Source organism: Lontra canadensis, unplaced genomic scaffold (assembly GCF_010015895.1).
Source record: "Lontra canadensis isolate GAN:19392208 unplaced genomic scaffold, GSC_riverotter_1.0 scaffold128, whole genome shotgun sequence".
In the NCBI taxonomy this organism is placed as follows: domain Eukaryota; kingdom Metazoa; phylum Chordata; class Mammalia; order Carnivora; family Mustelidae; genus Lontra; species Lontra canadensis.
The window spans coordinates 3,692,688-3,712,044 of NW_022631122.1; the positions used below are offsets into that span (position 1 = coordinate 3,692,688).

General features: G+C 43.7%; 1 protein-coding gene across 10 annotated transcripts in view; it reads left to right on the forward strand.

Moving 5' to 3' along the window:
- AKAP13 (A-kinase anchoring protein 13) overlaps positions 1 to 19,357 on the forward strand; it is a 313,801-nt gene that overhangs the window by 77,560 nt on the left and 216,884 nt on the right. For all 10 annotated transcript variants that reach the window (XM_032842356.1, XM_032842358.1, XM_032842357.1 and 7 more), the window contains exon 2: positions 4,501 to 4,544. In XM_032842356.1, the coding sequence (XP_032698247.1) occupies positions 4,512 to 4,544 (33 nt within the window). In that variant the 5' untranslated portion in view covers positions 4,501 to 4,511. The remainder of the gene's footprint in view (positions 1 to 4,500; positions 4,545 to 19,357) is intronic.

Below are 19,357 nucleotides of genomic sequence, written 5' to 3' on the forward strand. Positions count from 1 at the left end.
ACCCCTGGCTCAGTCCCGAGCAGCTGTCCTCTCTTCCTTTCACCACCGGGCTTGGTTGTGAGGGTGGTTTGCACTTCTTTCCTTCTGAATTTGGAAGCTTCCCTGTTGAGAATGACAAAAACCATGTCCGTTGAAGTGATGGGTTCAGCAGACCTGGCCAGCTGGGCCTTACTTAGGAAATGGCTTGAGGTCAAGAAGCTAACAGATTTCGGGGAGTTTCCAGGTCTCCGCGTAATTGATGCAATGTTGGGCTTGTGTTCCTCCCTCCCTCCCTCCAGGGATGTTTCATTAAGAGCTGAGCACCTCTTAAAGGCTTCTTTAGTATAATATAGGGGTATGGCTAAAGAATAGTAAGACTGATTTGTATTTACATACATATGGGTACAGGCATTCTTATTTTAATTGCTTTTCTTTTATCATTTCTAGGGAGCTTTAGTAAAGGTGGTCGATTTCTTCAGTTTGCACATTTTAGAAAAATGTCTTTTTATTTCCAGTTCACTTGTGGCGCATTGAATGACTGGGGACTTAAAACAGATGTACTGTGTTTAATGTCTTCTTCCTGATGACAAAAGTAGTATCTGTTCATTGTCTGAATAGTTAGGAGTAAGAAACAGATAATTTAAGAATGAAAATTCCCTGTAATTCTCAGAAATATGTATACTTAGCATTTTGTTATTTGTTCTTCCAGATTCTTTTTTCTAGAGTTATTTTGTTATATTTTAGAATTGTGATTTACCTACCAGCCTGTTTCTGGACAAATGTATCTCTTGATATCTGACGTCTTCTATTTTGACTACTTACCCTTTTCCAATTACTTTCCTTGCTAGTCTCCATGAGACCTGCAAACTGCAAGGAAGATTTGTGTCTGGCAGCGTGCTGAAGCCCTTCCTTGGATTCCCTTTTAATTCTTCCACTGGCTCCATAGTGTAGACGGGAATTTTTACGCTCTTACTTCACTTAAAAAGACTGCGGGTAGACAGTCCGCTGACTTACTTGCTCAAGGTCATACAGTTAATCACTAGGGAACTTGGGATGCCCGCCCATGAAATTTGATTGCTGGGCTAAAGGATATTGTATAGAACGCTAGGACTTTCCTGTGCTGAGAAGTCTTTTCTAACTGGAAATATCTTTGAGACCTACAGAGCTGTTGAATGGGGACACCCTGCTTCTTTGGCTTATTTAGAGGTATTTTGTTAGCTTTCGGTCAGGAGTTGGCACTCGGGGACAGTGACTGAATCTAGTCCACTGCCTCCTTTTTGTAAAAAGAATTTTATTGGAACATGGCCGTACCCACTCATTTACACATTGCGCCAGAGAGCGTATGACCTGCAAAGCCCAAAATATTTACCATCTACCCCTTTTCAGAAAATGTTTGCCAGCGCCTGCCGTGGACACTGGTTATTATGAAGGCATGTCGTGTTTTGGTAACTTCTGTGGTTTTGCATTCATTCGCTCAGGCACACGGGTCGGTGGAAGTGCTCACTGTCCCTTACCCACCCCGCCCCGAACCAACCAAACGCCTGTATCCCTTCGTGCCTGAGCTTCCCTGTGATCCTTAGGAGCAACTGAGTTTCTGCACAATCCTTTGCAGGTAGCGTGACCTGCAGACGGATCCGGAACTCTTGCCGGAACCTGTGTCAGCACTGCATGTCCCAGACTGACCTGTGCTGATGGTGGTGTGCACCCGGCACCCTGTGAGGGAGAAGCTAGCTGATGAGCGTTTGTTCTCAAGGGCAGGAAGAGGGCTCACCCCGCGTCTGCTTGTCTGTTGAGCAGCACCCTGCGAGCTGCCAGAGAATTGCAGAGAACTGGACTGACATCAGTGAGACCGTTGCTTTCGGGGTGGAGGGGTCCTGCTTTGACATAAAATGAATGTGTTACTTTCGTACAACAGTAGACCATTCCATTTGTTTTCCTTCAGCATTTTGCAATAAAATGGCAAGTGCGAGAAGAATGAAAATAAGAATGAAAACACTTAATTACTGAGCTTGTTTTTATTCCTCACCCCGCAGATTTATGACTTGTCAGAATTCTAGCTGGCTACTGCTGAATGGCAGATTTGGTGAATATACTTGAAATCGCATCATTTAAGTGTTTGAATTTTGATATTTCCATTTCACCATCTTTCAAATGGGGTGCGGCCTTTACAGTCCCACCGGGTCTGTCACGCGTTGTCCTTGTGTTACATGAAAGCACCCCATGTAAATGTGGACTTTGTCAAAGTCATTCGCCAGTTCCTGGGTAGGAAGGAAATTGTAGGGTTTTTCTCTCTTAAAATTCCTTGATGAAATCATTCAGGGACCCAGTGCATTTCTTTCATTTTCCTTTTGGGAAGGATTGATCAAAAATCCATGGACAAAGCAAAGACTTTCAGTTGGGTCTTAGAGAGTAAATTTCGTTTTCAAGTGTGTTTACTCTGACTCAAAGACTCCCCTCCTGCAATATGCTTCTTCCCTTAGAACACAGTTCTCAGGTAAAGTGCGCTTACTTAAATGGGTGAAGTAAGTTGTGCGCTATATGTAGCAAGTCTAGTGATGGCTTAGCATCAGAACTCTCGAGTTCTGTGTTTTGGGGCCGTTTTGGGAGTCTGGAACCCTTTCCACCTTCCTTATTCTCTTTGATTTTGGGGGATAAACGTCACCTCAGAGAGGCCTTCCCTTAGTACCATATGTGAAACATTTCCTGTTTCCTCTTCTCTTTCATTTTTCTCCATGGAACTTATCACTGAAAACTGTACCCACAGATACTTCTTGAGAGGAACAACACTTCAACTTCAGAAGTTAGTGAAGGCGAATTGGTTTATAAAGTTACAGGTTCTTTCAGTCCTTTGTCCCGGGCAAGTTTGGACAAGACCGGGAAAGCTGATTAAAAGGCTAGTGAGTGCAGTGAGCTTAATTGTAAATTAAATGGATATTTAACGCGTTGAGAAAAGTACTCAAGCGCTTCGGTCTTTCTTCTCCATCCATGCTTCCTATTTGCATTTGATGGGCTGGAAATCTCTTCTTTTTCTATGAAAAGAATTCGTTATTACCGCATTTCTCAAGCTTGGTTTTCACTGTGGATTTTTGCAGGTGACTTTAGCACCCAAGGGTACAAAATCATTAAATGAAGACAGGCAGGAAGAAAAGAGTGCCAGGAGCCAGGAGGTGTCCTGCAGCGTGGGGAGTGGACCAGAGAATGAACAGGCGCACACGTGGAGGTGGTCGGTCACGGTGGCGGAGCTCTCGGGCTGTTGGCGAAACACGCTGAGAAGCGTGTGGCCTGTGAGTGGTTTGGAGATGACTGGGTTTAGGAGCCTGATTATAGTTTTGGTTTTTGGTTTTTTCCCCCTAAGTGTGTGTTAACTGCGTTTTGGGTGAGCCTTGACCTTGGACATACACATACACGGCCTGACCAAAGTGGCAGGTCTGGGAGGATTTCAGTATTGGGAGGATTCTGTTCCTTAGGTTACACATGGTTGCTAAGGCATTTGCTGCTCTTTATTCTAAATATTCAGGCATTAATACGCTGCTGTTTGTGCTATTTGGATTTCAGTTCACTGTTACTGAGGTTTTTGTAATCTGGGAGAACACAAAGAATGTGATTTCATCTGTTTTTTTGCATGTGCGAATGACATTTCTGTACTGTTGTTTATATTACTGGTTAGTTACTGTGTGCCTTAATTCATTTGACCTATTAGTAAAAAACTTCCTTAGATCAAATTATAATCAAGTCCCTTAGATCTGCTTCTCTGACTCCTATGAGGACAGGATCAGCTTATACTCAAATTCGGGGTGTTTGGCAAAGGGCCTGCCATCCTGAAGTCCACGATTCTGGACCATGATGTTTTAGCTTGGAGCTCCTGGTCAAATCACCAAGTTAAACATTTGAAAGCATGCTGTTCTTGATATTCAGGAATCTGTTAGACAATCCTGTGACTCTTCTCTGACGTTCTTCCTAAGATTTTTGTGAGAATTCACAAGATAACAGTCGGGAACCCGGTTTATTAATCTTGAGGAGGATTACAACGGTTAGTTGGTGGACCCCAGCCGCCATATTCTCCCTTCTCGGAGGGCTGAGAGGAAGAGAGCGCTCTGGTCCCCTGAGGCCCCCCCCTCCCCCGCCGTGAGGCTGGAGGAGGCTCTGGCCAAGCAGCACTTTGTGAATTTGGGGGATTATGTAAAAGTATAACTGAACATACACTGTTTTTGCTTTGGTAACTGCGTTTAATATCCTGTTGGTTGTTGAAAATTCTCCGAGGACAGTGGACCCTTTTGTGTGTGTGTTTCAATCAGAAAGGCTCTCCCCAGTTGAAAAGCTTGAACAGAAGGGCTCCAAGAAGTTTCGCAGTCCTTGACCTTCTGGCCTTCCCAAACATCTCAGGAAAGCCAGGCATCCAGTAATCTCAGATTTTGATTGTGTTCATATAACCATACTCGACATCTAGCATTTGTGGCTTTTCTGTTTTTTGGCGATAGCTTTTAATTTTGTTCTCATTTATTTCTCCCTTTTCTGTTTCAGTGTCCTGGGTCATGAAACTTAATCCACAGCAAGCTCCATTATATGTGAGTAAATCGCGAGATTTCTTGTCATTTTGTACTCATCTATGCTTTTTACTTGTTATGAGAAAACTCAAAAATGGTCTCCTGTGATTATCACAGGAATTTTTAACATCTGCACAAGTACTGTACTTCAGAATTTGAGTTTGGGTAAATGTTAAATGAGTCCTGCATGCCTGGCACCGAGCTGAGAACAGAGGGTAGCTGTGAGGTGTGTGAGGTACCACTGGGTAGGTGGTAGGAGGCACCTCCAAACGGTGGCATGGCCCTGCCTGCAGAGTGATGCTGGGCTGGCTTCTGAATTTCACCGCCAGCACGTTTCTTAAGTCCTGTGGGTATCTTCCTACTGGCGTTGCGTTACCCTGCGTCGCAGCTAGGTGGCACTCTGTCGTTGGCGAGAGTGGATTCATCATCTCCCGCAAGTGAGGGAACTGTCAGGTGAAGTGGATACATCAATGAATCAGGGTTGGAAAAGGCAAAGTGTAGGTGACTCTTTTTTTTTTTTTTTTAATGGAGCGTGCATTAGCTGCACGAGGGTGGTGAAAAGTGGTGAGGGGTCCCTTTAGGGGTGTGAATAGTTGGAGCTGCCAGAGGCCCGTGGATATGGGAGTGGTACGGTCTGGAGAGAGTGAGGAAATGGGACAGGATGGGACAGGACCTTAAAGATGAAGAAGCATTTGGTCAAGACCTAAGGCGGCTGGCAGAGGGATGAGGGGCAGTGAGCATGGTATTCGGCGTGTGGTGGGAGGGCGGGCAGTGCAAAGTCTGGCCCAGCTGCACATTTGTGTTGAGGAGTAATGAGAGATGAGTCTGAAAAGGGAATTGAAGGTCAGCGATGAAGGCAAAAGGTGTGGGGACCACTGAGGAGCCTTTGGTGGGGTTTTAGAATCTGTGCATTTTACGCATTTATTTATTTTAAACCGTGCCACATTCGTGACAGTCCTGTTACACCTTTCTAGCCTAGGACATTCTTGTGGTCACTCTTTCGCACAGATGCTTTTTATGTTAAATATAACCTATAAAGGAAAATATATGCATTCTTATAAGGTATTTTATGTATTTATTTTCTTTCCAGATTACTTGGAGAACATTTATTCTGTATGACAGTGGGTTTGCTCATGATCTGAATACCTTGAACTTTTAAAAACAGCTTTTATTGAGATACAGTTCACATACCATTTTAAAACTCACACATTTAAAGTCTACGATTCAGTGGTTTTTAGTATACTCACAGTTGTGTAATCATAACCATCATCTAACTTAAGATTTTCATCATCCCGGAAAGAAAAGCCATACCTTTTAGTAGTACTCACCATTCCCTGTCTTTTCCGAGCCCCTGGCAACCATTGGTCTACTTTCTGTCTTTATGGAGTTACGCATGGTGGAAATTTCATGTAAATGGAATCATACATCATGTGGCCTTTTGTGACTGGCTTCTTTCACATAGGAGAGTGTATTTAATAGGTACATGTCCGAGCAAGTATCAGTACTGTGTTCCTTTTTATTGATGGATAATACTCCGTTGTATGGCTGCGCCACATTGTATTTCTCCATTCAGCAGTTGAGGGGCATTTGGCCTGTTTTCACTTCTTGACTGTTATGACTAATGCTGCTGTGAGCAGCAGTTGCTGGTAGGCTTATGTTTCCATTTTTCTCAGGTATGGATTTAAGAGCACAGTTGCTTGCTTACAGTGAAGACTCTCTGTTTAACATTTTGAAGAGTTGCTGTGCCGTGTCCGCAGCGGCTGCTGTGTTATACGTCCTCACCGCCAGTACTGAGGGTCACAGTTTCTCCACACTCTTGCCAGCGCTGGCTCTTATCTGACTTTTGGATTGTTGCCATCCTAGTGGGTATGAAATGATAAGTCTTTGTGGTTTTGTCTTGCATTTCCCTAATGGCTAATGATCGTGAGCATTTTAAGGTGGTTTTGGCCATTTATGTGTCTTTGAAGAAATGTCTATTCAGGTGCCTTGCTTATTTTTAATTTTTTTTTTTAATTGTTTAGCCTTAAGTGTTCTTTGTGTATCCTGGATTCAAGTTCCTTATCAGATACATGGCTTTCTCCCATTATAAGGTTATCATACCATTTTATTGATTGTACTCTTTGAAGCACAAAAGTTTTTAATTTTGATGATGTCAAGTTTGCCTGTTACTTCCTTTACTGCCTATACTTCTGGTATCATATCTACCTACGAAGGCTTTGCCTAACTCAAGGTCACAAAAAATTAACCTGTACGATTTCCTCTAGGAGTTTATAATTTAAGCCCTTACACTGAAGTGTATGGTTCCAGAGGACATTTTTTTGTATGCTGTAAGGGAGGGATCCAGCTTCATTTTTCACATGTGGACATCTATCTAGCTGTCCCACACCATTTGTTGAAAAGACTGTTTTTTCCACATTGAATTTTCTTGGGCATACTTGTTGAAAATCTATCATAAATGTAAAGAATTACTTCTGGACTGTTAATTCTTTTCCTTTCCTTTAGGTCATCTTAAAATTTCTTTTAAGAATGATTTGTAGTTTTCAGTGTACAAACCTTGTACTTTTGTGAAATTTATTTCTAAGTAGTGTAATTCTTTTTGATGCTTTTGCAAATTACATTGTTTTCTTAATTTCATTTTCAGATTGTTCATTGCTAGTGTATAGAAATGTAGTTGATTTTTGTATATTGATATTATAACCTACAGTCTCGCTGAACTTGTTTATTGGTTAATAATTTTTTAGTGTATCCTTTAGATTTTTCTGTATACAATCATGTACTCTGAAAATACAGATAGCTTTCTTGCTTTTTATTCTGAATAATGCCTTTTATTTTTCTTGCCTGATTGTCCTGAGTAGAACTTCAGCATAGTGTTGAGTAGAATTGGTGAGAGCAGCCATCCTGGCCTTGTTTCTCATCTTAAAGATAAAGTATTCAGTCTTTCACCGTTAAGATTAGGTATGATAATGTTAGCTGTGAGGTTTTCATTGATAACTTTATCAGGCTGAAAAAGTTTCCCTCTATTCCTAGTTTGAGTATTTTTATCGTGAAAAAGCATTGGATATTGTCAGATTTTTGTGTGTGTGTTTGTGAGATGATCATGTGGGGTTTTTTTCCTTTCCTTTCATTAGTGTAGTATATTAGATGGATTGGTTTTGAATATTAAACCAATCTTGCATTCCTGGGGCAAATCCTGTTTTGTCACAGTGTATAGTCCTTCTCATATGTCAGTGGATTTGGTTTGCTAGTTGAGAAATTTTGTGTCTGTACATAAAAGATAAGTCTGGGGAAGGCTGGGTGGCTCAGTCTGTTAAGCATCTGCCTTCAGCTCAGGTCATGATCCCAGTGTCCTGGAATTGAGCCCCACATCAGGCTCCCTGCTCAGCAGGGAGTCTGCTTCTCCCTCTGCCTGCTGCTTCCCCTGCTTGTGTGCTCTCTCTCTCTGTGTCAAATAAATAAGTAAAATCTTAAAAAAAAAAAAAAAAAGATACAGGGGCACCTTGGGTGGCTCATTGAGTTAAATGTCTGCCCTTAGCTCAGGTTATGGTCTCAGGGGTCTGGGATCAAGCCTGGCACCAGGCTCCCTGCTTGGTGGGGAGTCTGCTTCACCCTCTCCCTTTGCCCCTCTCCCCTACTTGTGTATGGGCGTTGTCTCAAATAAATAAAATCTTAAAAAAAAAAAAAGATACAGTCTAGTTTCCTTTTGATGTCCTTGTCTGGCAGCATAAATGTTTCCCAAATGCATCCATTACTTAATCCCCAGAACCTGTGACTATTTATTTTACTTGGCAAAAGGGACTTCACAGATTTGATGACGTTAAGAGCCCTGAGATGCGAGCTTCTCCTGAATTATCCAGGTAGCCCGGTGTAATCACAAGAGTCCTTAGAGAGAGGAGAGTCATGAGTCCGAGAGATCTGTAGATGCTACACTGCTGGATTTGAAGGAGGAGGAAAGGGCCAGAGCCACGGAGTGCAGCCTCTGGAAACTGGAAAAAACAAGGGAATAGTTTTTCCTTAGAGCCTCCTCAGTGAACCCAGCCCTGTGGACCTCTTTATTGTATTGTATTGCTTTTTTGTTTTGTTTTGTTTTTACGATTTTATGTATTCACTTGAGAGAGAGACCGAGTGAGTACAAGCAGAGGGAGAGGCAGGCAGAGGGAGAGGGAGAAGCAGACTCCATGCTTAATCTGAGGACCTGGAGATCACGACCAGAGCTGAAGGCAGACACACAGGCATCTTGAGCCACTCAGGCACTCCTGGTGTCTTTATTTTAGCACGATGAAGGTTGCTTCAGACCTCTAACCTCCAGAACTATAAGATAAGAAGTTTGTGCTGTTTTAAGCCTCTTAGTTTGAAGTAATTTGTTGTAACAGCAGTAGGAAATGAATACAGTTGAAGTTTGGAAAAATTAATTGGTGGTAGAGCGATCAGGATTTTTCCGATTTTGCCATCCTGGAATGTGGCAACTCCAGAGTTCTTAAGGCTGTTGGCATTATGTGCTTGAGCCTCCAAACATGTGGAAGGACATCTTGGTGACTCATGGAGATGTGAGCATGGAACTGGGAATTCATTCTTTCACGTAGGTCCCTGCTTTGTTCCAAGCGGTGTTCTGGGTGCTGGGTACTTTGCCGTGACTGAAAGACAAGGGGTCCTGCACTCAAGATCCTTGCTCAGATATAGTGAGGAGAAGACAGACAACTCAAAAAAAGAAAAAAAAAAAAAGACACCTCATAAGCAGGAAAACACATCAGGAGGAAAAACTTCTTTTTAAAGCTTTTTTAAATTTATTTGACAGAGCACGCACACAAGTAGGGGGAACAGCAGAGGGAGAGGGAGAAGCAGGCTCTCTGCTGAGCAGGAGATGTGAGGCTCCATCCCAAGACCCTGGCATCATGATCTGAGCTGAAGGCAGACGCTTAAACGACTGCGCCACTCAGGCACCCCAGGAGGAAAAACTTTAAAAAATAAATAAAACAAGAAGATGTGATAGTGCCCAAGTAGGGACTGTTTTAGGTTGCATGGTCAGGGAGGGGCGCAGAGGGGCTTGCCATTTAAGCTGAGACCTGGGGGCACCTGGGTGGCTCAGTTGGTTAAGCGTCTGGCTCATGGTTTCCGTTCAGGTTACGATCTCAGGGTCATAGGATCAAGTCCCAGGTTGGGCTCTGTGCTCAGCAGGGCGTATGCTGGAAGTTTTCCCTTTCCTTCAGCCCTTCCCCCGCCCCCAAATAAAATAAAATAAATCTTTAAGCTGAGACCTGAATGACCGGAAGGAGCCAGCCACGCGAAGATGTTGGCATGGTGTTCTAGCCCAGGGGAACAGGTGTACAACAGGTGTCCGGGATCTAAAGTGAAGGCCGGCCTGATGATTTGAGGAACAGAAAGGACAGTGGCTGAGCCTCAGAGAGAACCCTGTGGGTGTGGGTTCAGTCTTTCCTTCTGGAGGAGGTCAGCGACTGAGGGAGGAAATGAGGGAGAAGCCTGACGGAGGATTTCACGGACTGTGGGCCCCAGCACCCATCTCTGAGCGTGCTCTGAAGACCGCAGTGCCTCCCATGGCGTGGGGTCAAGTCAGACCTCACAGGGATCAGTGATTTATCCTAACGCTTGGAGATGCTGGCCTTGGGCGGTTTAAGCACATTATTTTGGAAACAGAGTTTCAGAACATTTTTAGTCATCTTTTAAGATCCACGTTTTTGATGTAAATTGGATATTCTTGAGTTGAGGAACGTTTTCTGTAGCAGATTTGGCTCTCACTTATCAGAGGAGCATGTAATAAAAAAAAATTGTGCCCTTTTTTTTCCCTTTCGTGACTAAATTGCTTCATGGGAGAAAAAGCAACGTTTCCAAATCACTTGTTACTGTTAGTCCACTTGTGAACCTAAATAAGAGGTATGATATGATTTAAAAGTAGTCCTTTCACTTTGTGGTTTTCTGAGAATACTTCCCCTGCTGGTGGGACACTCTTTTGCATACACCTATATAACCTTTCTGGATAACAGCTTCAAAACAAGAGCCCCCATTGGTATAGTCCTTCTAGTTTTCAGAGCACTTGCGTATATATTATGCCATTTGGTTGTCACAGCAACCTTGTGAGAGTGGAAGAAGCTACTGTTGTGACCCTCATCATACTAGGGAAACAGAAGCTCAAGATGGCTCATCTGTTAAATGTGAAAAGTAGGGCTTTACCCAGAAATTGTGATTCTCTGACCCGTTTTCCTTCTTCTGCAGACCAAGCTGTCTTACACAGTTGTTCCATAAAACACAAATATCATAGCACTTAATATGATAGAGACTTGTACAAGTAAAGCCCTTTATTCTTTTAAGTAACCCAAAATTAAAATTCCATTTCACATGTTTGTAAAATTTTAAATATTTTATTTAAGTTCAGATTTACAGGAAGGTTACAAGAAATGCCACTTTATCTCTACTCCTTTCTTACTAACAGCATTTAGTCACATTTACTTACCATTCTGTTACGTATTTGTTGAATTGTTTGAAAGTTGTAGACATCCTGCCCTATTCCCCCCTAAATATTTCAGCATATATTTCTTAAGAACTAGGACATTCTCTTTCATAACCACAGTGCAATTAACAAAAACAGGAATTGTAACATTGATGTAATACTCTTATGTAATGTAAGTCCATATCCAAATTTTTCCAGTTATCCCAATAATGTCCTTTATAGCATCCTCCTGCTTGCCTCTCCCTTTCCCTCCCCTTCCCGGTTCAGGATCTAATCTAGGATTACACACTGTATTTATTTATATCTCTTTAGTCTCTTAATCAGGAACAGTTCCTCTGCCTCTCTGTCTTTTGTGATACTGACATTTTGGAAGTGTATAGGTCAGTTGTTTTGGAGCAGTTGGGGTTTATATATTGTTTTTCTCCTGATTTTGGCTGGAATACTACTTAAAAGATGTCCTTTGGCATACCAAAGGATGACACATGGCACATTCTTGTTTGATTTTGGAGATGTTAACTTTGATCCCTCGGTTGGTCTGGTGTTGAATTTGCATAGGTAAACTTTTATCTGTTCTGCAGGATTGGGCATTTTTAAAAGAAGATGGTGTAATTGCTTACTTCTCCCCTCTAATACTGTTCCTGGCTTGGAAATGCTTTTTGCCTATGGAATTTTTGTAAAATGGACACCCTTGTTCTTTGCAAGGTGTGCCCTTGAATGTAGGTAGAAGGGCTCGTGTTAGCAGAGAGCTCAACTGTGAGTAATTAATTAAACAGCTCACTCTGTTTGAAGAGCATTGTCTGTGCCCTCAAGGATACACACATGGTTTTTAAATAAACGTAATTCTTAGCTACGCTGTGCCAAGCATGTTTCACATAGAGCATGGCAGACATTCAGGGAACACTTGCTGAGCGAGTGAATGAGATACAATTTAGATGAAACTACTAAAATTTTAGTAAAATTTGCTTCATTTTGATAGAACAACTGTCTTAAAGTTGCTCATTATTTCACAGGTTTCATTACCTATTTACCTTACAAAGATCCTGAATAGTTAGCTAGCGATGCCGTTTTTGTGATTGAAGGTGTGTTAACAAAGAAAGAAACGTGCTTAACGGTGTTGTTATGGTACACGTGTAACTTCCCTTGCAGTTGTGAGGAAGTCTGCACAGCATCCCTGCAAAGTGTGTACAGATACAGAATGTCTGATAGAGTGTTATTCTAGAGATGTCTTCTTTGAAATGTGACTTTACTCAGTCCTTTAGCACATTGACAAGGCGTACTAGAAATAGTTCCTGTATCTCTTGAGTCCTGAATTATGATCTCTAATCCTTAGGGGACTTACGGTCTGAGCTGCCTGTTTACAGCAGACTACATACAGCAAACCATGTGACTGCTAATATTTTTTTACAAACATAGTACATGTACCCTTTAGCTCCAGACCCCTTCTCACTGTCAAGATAAAAGCATAGGCTTTTCCCAGAAGAGGTAGGGGATGAGGGATGCTGTCAGATGATAAAAGAAAAAGCCAGGCACATGAAGCAAAGGTTGGTATTTATAAAACAAACAAAATAGGCCCTACCTCCACCCCCGCACACTAAGCACTACCGGACCTAGCAACCAAGCAACTGGACATTAGTGACAGTAAACAAATCCTCCCCCAGACTAACAGCTGAAAAGGAAGCAGGGTTTTTACATTTCCGAGGGAGGAGGAGGAAAGGTCTTTGGATGCCTCTTATCTCAGGCCCTAGACTTGTTCTGGAAGAGATCTATCAGATGAGGTCAGGCCTTAAGCTCTGCAGGGTACTAGGAGACAATGGGTGTCCAATGTCAAGAATAAGGAGACCTGGATGAATCCATACTTTCTGTGCCAGTGAAAGTTACCTCCTTTTTCTCCTATCACCTTACTTTTCTGGAGCAAAAGTTGTGCTGATGAACCCCAGTGAGTGTCCCCTAGTCAGCTCTATGTGAGGGAATGAACTTTGTGGGAGAGGTCAGGACTGGGAAAAATTTGATGAATCATTGTATTTTAGGGGTGATTGGGCCCCTTTGTCTGAAAGAGTGAAGAAAACTGAACCACAGAGAGATTGCGGGGTTTGCCTAAAGTTTCATGGGGGTTTTGATAGATCTGGTCAGTTGGCAGAAACTAGAATTAGTCTGGCTTAAGTGCTAAAGGCAGGTCAGGTCATTAGTTGGTTTGAACTTCAGATTCAAAGTACATGTGTAGAGAAGTCAAAGTACAAGATTTGGTGTAAGTGGGCTTAGTTAAAAAAAAAAAAAGGTAGCAATGGGAGGACTGGAAGAAGAGAGGAGTATTTGAAAAGATAGCATTGAGTTCCTTTTTTGGAGTGAACCCATAAGGGTTAGAATGCCTTATGGACTGTAGACATATTGGAGAAGAATTTATAGTTACTACTTGAAATCCCCCTTAATTGGACAAAGTAGTACTTAAAATGTGTATTACACCTTTTGATAGAGGGGCATCAGTAATAACCATCCCAATGAGTTACTTGATCGGGTACTTACGTACTTACCTTTATACTTAGAGCTTCCCCAAGAGGATGGGTGACTGGGTGACTTCTCAGCCCCAGACCAGTGAGAGGAAGGCCAAGGCCCTGGAGCAGCAGGAAGGCGTTTGTCTCCTAAGGCATGCATACTGTGGCATTTCGGTGCTAGTCTGTATTAGAACAACTTTCGTTATTGGTTTTGAAGTGTGGTGGTGGCCATCAGATGCTTTGTGGCTCATGATGGTGCACAGCAGATGGCCGCAGCTAACCCTGACCAAGGAGGTTTATTTGGATGATAATTCATGGACAAAAATGACCATAAGAACACAAAAGGAGGGGTGCCTGGGTGGTTCAGTGGGTTAAGCCTCTGCCTTCGGCTCAGGTCATGATCTCGGGGTCCTGTCTCTCTGCTCAGCAGGGAGCCTGCTTCCCCTGCTCTCTTTGCGTGCCTCTCTACCTACTTATGATCTCTCTCTCTCTTCTCTCTGTGTCAAATAAATAAATAAAATCTTAAAAAAAAACACACAAAAGAGGGACAACTTGGGGTGCGTTTATCAGATTCTTCGACCATAAACTTGGCTTTCTGTGGTCTTAAACACCTCGCTAGATCTCCGTCAAGAAAGCCAAAAGGCATTTTCCTTGTATAAATGAAATACGTTTTAAAACCAGAGAGATACTCAGATGTGAGATGTAAATTGTGCTCCAAGGTGTGCTCTGAGGCTAGATATGGGATAATTGTCATTTTATCCCTTATGTTTGGGATAAAACCCACATTTATTAGATTTTCAAGGGGAAGAGCCATTCTAATTACAAAATGAATGTCCAGAACCCAAACAGATGTGGTTTATTATGTTCTCCTTGCTTTCTCCTTTTTCTTGAGTACTCGGTGGTTTTGCATATTACTGCTTCTGGGTGGAGGCAAAAGCATCCTGACAATAGAGGAACATCACTGGAAAGAGTATCTTCGGCACTGGATGCCTCTCGTCACTTAAAATGTACAAAACAGAGCCAAATGAAATGATCAGAACCATTTCTGTAAGGGACCATTTCTTTTAACGATGTTGCTCCTCACAAGACACAGGTAAGATTTGTCAGTATTTGCACTTCAGGGCCAGGGAAGTTTGGATCAGAGTTGTGACTGACTTGTCTAAGGGTGCACAGCTGTTGGTGAGTGAAGAGTTCCAATCTCTCGTGTGACTCCAGAGCCCATTTAACTAGACAAGATCAAAAGAACATACCCATTTGACTCACATTTGGATCTTGAGGAAATCTTATCGGAGTGATTTCCTGCCACCACATTGGACTCTTGTTGACTCTGGACTTCGGTTTCCAGCCTTGGTGAGGCCTTGGACTCTGTGCGGTGGGTTAGTGTGCTCTGTGTGTGCCGATCAGAGCCGCGCTCAGCCCAAACAGCTTGAGAAGACGGGATGGGTGGTGGGAGTGCGGGGTGGGAGCCTGCGGGAAGGGGATGTGCTTAGAAGAGATTTTAAAAGTGTTATCAATTATAGCCATTTATTCTCAAGTAAGTATAGTTTGCATAAATAATCACAATTTTAAGGGCCACAGAATTTGGGTGGCTGCAGCCCAGTGTTCTCAGGTGGCTCATTGTAGGGCAGAGGGCCTGTGTGGTAATGGCCTCACTGTATCCGTTCTTCCTGCGACGTGTTTCCAGAGCAGGAGTTGAAATAACCTGCCTTTGTCCCCAGCTTGGCTGTTAAGTTCCATTTTGCTCCTACAAAGAGAGCTTTATCAGCCCTCTGATCTCTTAAATGAATTACCTGCTTTCGCCTTAACAATACACGTCTGATGGTTTTGCTCCAACGTTTTGTAGACTGGTGGCCTTTTGCAGCCAGATCGGAGGACTCCGGTTATGTAACAGCACTTTGTCCCCAGGGCCAGAAGAAATAAGGAAGTCAAGTGTTCCTCCGTCCCCCTTTTGATGGTGCCCCAGAGCAAGAACTTCAGTTTCCTTCTGTTGGGCTTTTTCGTCAGTCTCCAGAAGCTTGCCTGGAAGTCAGTAAGCCGTGCATTTGTGGGTAGCATTTTTTTATTTTCCCGTGGCAGTTTCAGAGGGATGAAGATACGTGCAAAGGACGAGGCTTTTCAGGGCCTGCCTGCAGGATGCCTTTACAATCACTTGGTGTTTCTGCAGCATCCAAATGAGTAAATTTCCATGTAGTTCTAGTGAGGAAAGGTCTTGCTGTCCAGAGAAGACCAAAACATAAGACGCTATACTTTTAATGCATTCAACAAGTGTTTGTGAATCACCTGTTAAGGGAATGGAGGGTCTGGTCTTGGGGGGATAGGTGCTTTCACAGGCGCTGTGGTGCGTGAGCCTGACCGCGCAAGCGCGCTGCCTGTTTCGGTGTTGGAGGACTTCTCTCGGCAGTGAGGTTCTCAGAGAGTAAGAGGTTGGCAGAAAGTGTTGGGAAGCCTTCGGGAAAGATGGGGGCTCTTAGGTGGGCAAGCTGGAGAGAGGGAAGAGCAGAGTGAGAGAAGGAAATAGGTGCAAAGGGAGGCATGGACCTGGGGTTTTCAGGGGCGGTGGGGCACCTGGCTTGACTGGGGAGCGTGGTTCACATGTGGGAGAGGACCTGGAGGTGGGCTTCTGTAGAGCAGTAGTCTCCAGCTGCATGTGGCTACTTAAGTTAATACAAATGAAATAAAACTTAAAATTCAGTTCCTCCACTGCAGAGTGCCCAGTCATCAGACATGGCTGTCATGACAGAACATTCTCTTGGCCAGCCCTCATACAGGGGATTGGGATTTTATGTAACAGGGTAGAGAGCGGCTGGAGGTCCTCTGACCAGGCAGACAGTAGCGCGATGCCGGCCGTGCCCAAAGAACACTGATGGGGAGGGAGGTTGGAGTTGGGGAAGGGGGAGGCAAGGAGGTGCTGTCAGGTGGGTAGGCCTGTCCCTTCACCGTGCCCGCACACCGGATGGAACGTGAGGCTGGCAGGACGCCTGGGTGGCTCAGTTGGTTGAGCGGCTGCCTTCGGCTCAGGTCATGATCCCAGTGTCCTGGGATCGAGTCCCACATCGGGCTCCTTGCTCAGCAGGGAGCCTGCTTCTCCCTCTGCCTCTGCCTGCCACTCTGCCTCTCTGCCACTCTGCCAGTGCTCGCTCTCTGACAAATAAATAAATAAAATCTTTAAAAGAAAAAAAAAAAGTGAGACTGGCTAAGCTGTTCTGGGAAGAACGTCTGGGTTTGGTCTGATAGTGCCACGGATGTTGTGACCGTAGAGGGTGTCAGGGTGAGAGGCCAGGGCCAATGGTGCAGCAGCAGGGGGAGGCACGTTCAGCCTGAGCTGCCCTGGAAACCCGAGGGAGAGCACGTCTGTGCAGCAAGCGTAGGGGTGGGAGTGAGGATAAAGCGGGGTGATGCAAGCACATGTCACAGGTGAGAGAGGGAAACTTTAAATAGAGGTTGTTTTTGAAGAGACCTACTTTGGGGCACCTGGCTGGCTCCGTTGGTTGAGCGTTGGACTCTTGATTTTGGTTCAGGTCGTATTCTCAGGGTTATGAGATTGAGCCCTGCCTCTGGCTCCATGATCAGCGGGGAGTCTGCTTGAGGCTCTGTCTTCTCCTCTCCTTCTCCTCCTCCCCCACTTCAAATAAAGAAACAAGCCTAAAAAAAAAAAAAGAGACCCATCTCTGTTTTGGCGAAAGCAAATATACATTCTACTGTGTGGCTTTCTCTTGCGTCCTTGGCACATATGCTTGTGCTGACGGCTCTCTCCCTGATGTGCGTGGAAAGGGAAGGTGGAACTACCGTTTACTGAGGACCTGCCATTAAGATGACTCACATACGTTATCTTCTCACCCTCGTGAGGCCCATAGGATCGATGAAGGAACATAGCTAGGGAGAGGTGAAGCAGGGATTCAGACTCAAAACTCTCACCCTTTATCTGATATGTACAAGTAAGGATGGCTTCAGTCTCAGTGATAGACCTTCTCTTGACCTTGATACTGCCATCTCTTGACCTTGCTTGAAGCCTGGTGCTTCTATCACCTTCTGCCTTTAGTGGTTGTCTTTAGCACTGAACTCTGCTTGTCATCTTTTTGCCAAATTTAAGACCTAGATCCTCTCCTGATTGTTCACAGCAGTTACTAGTACATGGGGTGACTTGGACTGACTTCCAACTGGATTGTTCTAGAGCACTGGTTTTCTGAGTGTGGTCCCTAGCCAGTAGCATGAGCATCCCTGGGGCTTTGTTAGAGATGCAAATTTTCAGGCCCTACCCCAGACCCACTAAATCAGGATGTATGGGGATTGGGCCCATCAAGCCATTTTCTTATAAACGTTCACATTAAATGGATGCACCCCAAAGTTTAAGCATGAACCAAATAAATTGGAGAGTTTAAAAATTCTTATGCATTGAGGCCGCTTGGATAGATTTAGGGCATTCTGCATGGCTGTTAATCCATCAGCAGTGGCTGACTGTGAAGGTGTATGGGAAGGGGAATGCCCTTTCAAAAAGGCAGATCTGTAGTAGATTCCTAAGTCAATTATTGCTAGTAAATTATTGCTGGATTATTGACTGTGTGCTTTTGCGCACAGGGCTGGTTATCTTTGAGCGAGGTAGTAGTGATTTTTCAGTTAAGGGAGTTAATGCTCCACATTGTTTTTGACAATATTTTTATATCATTTGGATTTCCTGTGAGTTCTTCCTTGTGTGGTTGTGGATAATTAAAGCCAGATCTGCCTTGTAGCTAGTTAGCAGAGCAGGTCATGATGCAAATGGAACTGCTTAGAGTGCCTGGGTTTTGGAATGAGGTGTAGACAGGCTTCTGCACCTGATTTTTGGCCAGTGTAAATAAAAACTATTTTGAAGTCAGCCTTTGGGAGTTTAAAACTCCAGAGCTGTGGACCCCTGCCGAGTCGGTGATGCTTTGCAGAAACCACTTCCCTCTCTCTGCTAGCCTTCAGCCATGAAAGAATAGTTTTTGCATCTCTTCCTGTCTGAAATACAGTAACTCCGTCCACCACTCCCCACACGCGCATGAGGAAAGTATTCATCTTTCAGGATTCATTTCCTGTCACTTGTCTCAGTGGAACCTTTCCTGAACCTTCACCTGCCTGTGGAGTCTGCCACTCCTGCGTCCATGCCCCAGCCACTCTGTACAGACTTCTTCATAAAACACCTCAAACACTTACGAGTATGCTTCTGTTTACATGCCTTTTCTCCTTTACTGTGTGCATCTTGAGGGCAGAGATTAAATTTAAATTGTGGTTTTTTGGCTCTCATTTTAACTTCAGCTTCTGTCACAGTACCTTGCACATAAGTTCTCGGTGCATTTGGTTAAATAGAATTAAAGCTGTTTGGGAAAGAGCTTTGCCCCATGCGTGGATGGTTATAAATGTCTCCTTAGCCAGATGAGATTTTGGGGGGAAAGATTTATGACCTCAAAAGGAAGATCAGTGTAGATCATCAGTCAAGAGCTAAAACCACCCCGGGGAGCTTTGTGACCTAGAACCAGTGACAGAAGTGTCACTGAGATGGGGCCTCTAGGAGAACAGGGTACTGACACTTGGTGAAAAATCGCAACCCCCATAATTTAATACTTCTGTGTTGTGTATGGGCTGTTTACTTGGAGCCTTCTTGCATTTGCCTCTTTCTATGCTAGCCTCATTTATTGGCTTGAGTTAAACCTATGAGTTAGAAGAAAGTTTTTTTTTTTTTTGTTTTACGGTTGGGAACTGAGTAACAGCAAGCTTTATATTTTGAAGTGCTAGTCCATTCATTATGAGACTGAAGGTTTTTATTGCTGTCTTTGGAATTAGTTCTGCCATCTGAGATGAGGCTGTTAGGTAGATTTGTAAAGTCAGCCCACTGAATGTATAATTCAGAAATCCATAAATAGCTCCAT